Source organism: Morone saxatilis, unplaced genomic scaffold, assembly GCF_004916995.1.
Source record: "Morone saxatilis isolate NCDOM2014 unplaced genomic scaffold, NCSU_SB_2.0 Contig4, whole genome shotgun sequence".
NCBI classification, from domain to species: Eukaryota; Metazoa; Chordata; class Actinopteri; family Moronidae; genus Morone; species Morone saxatilis.
The window spans coordinates 2,283,909-2,287,034 of NW_023339984.1; the positions used below are offsets into that span (position 1 = coordinate 2,283,909).

General features: G+C 36.9%; 1 protein-coding gene across 19 annotated transcripts in view; it reads left to right on the plus strand.

Moving 5' to 3' along the window:
• ablim2 (actin binding LIM protein family, member 2) overlaps nucleotides 1–3,126 on the plus strand; it is a 101,207-nt gene that overhangs the window by 50,964 nt on the left and 47,117 nt on the right. For all 19 annotated transcript variants that reach the window (XM_035675291.1, XM_035675304.1, XM_035675298.1 and 16 more), the window contains exon 6: nucleotides 1,737–1,830. In XM_035675291.1, the coding sequence (XP_035531184.1) occupies nucleotides 1,737–1,830 (94 nt within the window). The remainder of the gene's footprint in view (nucleotides 1–1,736; nucleotides 1,831–3,126) is intronic.

A 3,126-nucleotide genomic window follows, 5' to 3' on the forward strand; every position in this document is an offset into this window, starting at 1 on the left:
ACCAGATAATCAGTGTTATTCACAGTCAGTGCTCATAATGTTATGGCTGATCGGTGTATAAAGACCACTGCTTATCAGATAGAGGCTTATTGGAGGTGCCGGAGTTGAGATTCACCGAAAAGAAATGTAGGATAAATACCTGCACCTCATATCTTTGCAATATTCTGTTAATAAGGTCAGTTTTTGGTCAGACCAAGAATTCATTTCATTTCAAACCTTTATTTAAACTCAAAGAACCATTGAGGTTGACTTAATTTACAATGATGTCATGTTAAAGACAAATTAAAAGTAAATAGGACAAAACACAGATGAGAATAAAGAGAGACAGAAAAATAAGCAGGGAGGTGGGTTATCATGGTTATCAAGTGTCTAAGGTTAGTGGAGTATTGATTTTTTTGAAGATCATTCCAAGGTCCCACCATTTAGGCAAGTTTGAAAGGGTTCCAAGTTCCAAGAAGGTCATTAACATCTTGATATTCAGTACATAAATACTACTCTGATCTGAGCATATGGATGCTTTGACTACATTAATTCAAGGCTAAATAACAGTACTTCTTTTCCCTGCAATTTTTAGAAGAATGTTTAGATTTTTAACTTTAAAAAAGAAAACCCACTGGGGCATCCGGTAGGCTACTGGTTAGGACACGTACCACATACGATTTTATAATGTTTATAATAATTTATAATGTTTGTTTCTCTATTGTGACCTTACATCTAGTAAAGTTAATACAGGGACTTGATTGAACTCCCTGTAGAGCTGATAACAAAATCTCAAAGTCGTGAACATATTACAGCATTTTTTGCCTACAGCTACCTGTAATGTAAATTTGGGTTGATATTACAATTTATGAATAAATGCTCCATTCTTTGGCACTGGAGGCTGGTGTTGTTAAGTTTAGGCTACAAAAACACCTTCTTAAGGTTTGGGAAAGATTATGGTTATTATTTTAGTTTGATCTTTGCTGTACTTCTAATGTTGTACTGTTCTTGTTATGACAGCTTTTGCCCTTACATGTAGAAATGTATTTTGCATTTAATAGCATGTAACCTTTTTAAGTTAAGTACGTGTTGTCTGCACAGTATATAAAGTCAAAGTAATATAAGGCAACACATTATTCGGATAGTCTGCCTACAGTTTTTACTTTATTGAGTGTTTGTAACATTTCAACTGATGCGTTTTTCTGTAGATGTTCAGCAGATTATCTATAGAGTATAACACACAATTCATGAACATAACCTAACCAATGTTTTCTGTGCCTAAACCTTACTAAATCCTAACCACAGTGGTGTAATATCAGAAAACTTAGTACAGTACTATTGAATTGAGAGTAGATGCTGCTTAGACAGAAGAAACCAATGTATGATTTGTCTTCCTAATTAGCACTGATCTGATCAGTATTTTGACAGAATGTATTGATATGTTTCATACATTGCTAGCTAAAAGCATTGTAATACAGTTTTATACTGCAAAAATATGCTAGAGCTGTAAATTGCTATAAAAGTGTTTATAGTTTTATATTTGCTGTAAAATGTTTACACATGATCCAAATATAGTTCTGTCATCATAGTTTGATGATGTCTGCAGCACCTTCCCTAAGCACCCACTGAGTGCTGTCAGCTCAGATGGGGTGCACCGAGGATTCTGAGGCTCTGAGCTGTCTCCAGTGTGACGTGAAGTGAATCCGATGCTCTGTGCTGCCTCTGATCTGCTGACTTGTCCTGTGTTGTCCTATCAGGGATGGAATCCCCTTCTGTGAGATGGACTACCACGCCATGTTTGGCATCCAGTGTGAGAGCTGCAAGAAGTACATCACTGGAAAAGTCCTGGAGGTAACATGGCAGCACTGATGGGATGTATATAGAGGAAATACTGGGGGTGAGGTACTAAGGGAGGAATGTAGGAAATAGGTGAAAAAATAAAATAATGGCAGATTAATGAATAGAATACACTGATAAACAAAGGTGAATGAATGAATGAAAGATGGCATTCTCATTTTTTCATGGCATTATGACTGTAGTATCCATTTACAGATGAGTACAGATAAGAAAGCGAATGAATACACAAAGACTAGCTTCTAGCTTGCTAGTTACTGTAGCTAGATAAAGAAAGAGAGCTACACAGACATAAATCTGAAACCTTTTCAATATTTGAACACAAATATGACATTCATTCAGATAAACTTGAACGCAACCCACCTGCCTAACCCCTTAAATAATGTCAAACACTACAGCTACCAGGAAAAGTTGCATGGCTATTGAATAAAAATTATACTAGTGATACTACTGTGTAATATTCAACAAATGACATTAAGAACACGTCTGCGGATTTGCTCTTGTTCTGGAAGTAAAACTCTGCATGGAGTCAAGCTTCCAAGGCTTTAGTGGAAATTTGAAATTTGAAAATATTTAGTTCTTTGATTAAAAATCTAAAAGAGCAAGTTTGTGCGACTACAGATTTATTTAAGATAGCCTGCTGTACAAACTCGGTACAAAAAGTTGAAAAGACATTGGCATATAAAGAAAGATGCTATCGAGTTGCATTATGGGAAGTGTAGGATATAGCAATTTGAGAAGCTTTACCACTTGGGACCAAAACTCAGGATATCTCAACCTTTGCTGCTTTGACTGTCTCTCTTAAGTCCCCTAACTTTATGAAAGTGCAACATTAAGTCATAGGCGTGCCCCTTTAAATGGCATTGTTTCTTTATGTCTTCTACTGTAATTATTTTTGCATAATGTATCCTGTTATTTTATATCCCTCATACTTCTTATTCTCATATTTCCACTTACACTAATTCCAGTTGACCCAGAATTTCCCCAAAGCCATCATTAAAATTTCATCAGCTCTCATACACTGCTAATGCAGATACATGAGAAAGTGCTTTTACCTGTGTATGTACAGACCTGGGACCAGCTCTGTTTCATGTGTAGCTTTAGAGCAGAGTTAGAGCAGTGCACAGGGCAGTGATGAGAGGCTAACAGGGTGAGCTCAGCTGAGATTGTACATCCGTCCCTATGCAGCCTGCTGGGTGTCAGTCCACAGGGAATAACCAGCCAACCAGGATCTGCTCTCTTGTTGGCCCAGCTTTGCTATTCAACACAAAACCTCTCTTTCTCTCTCTCTCT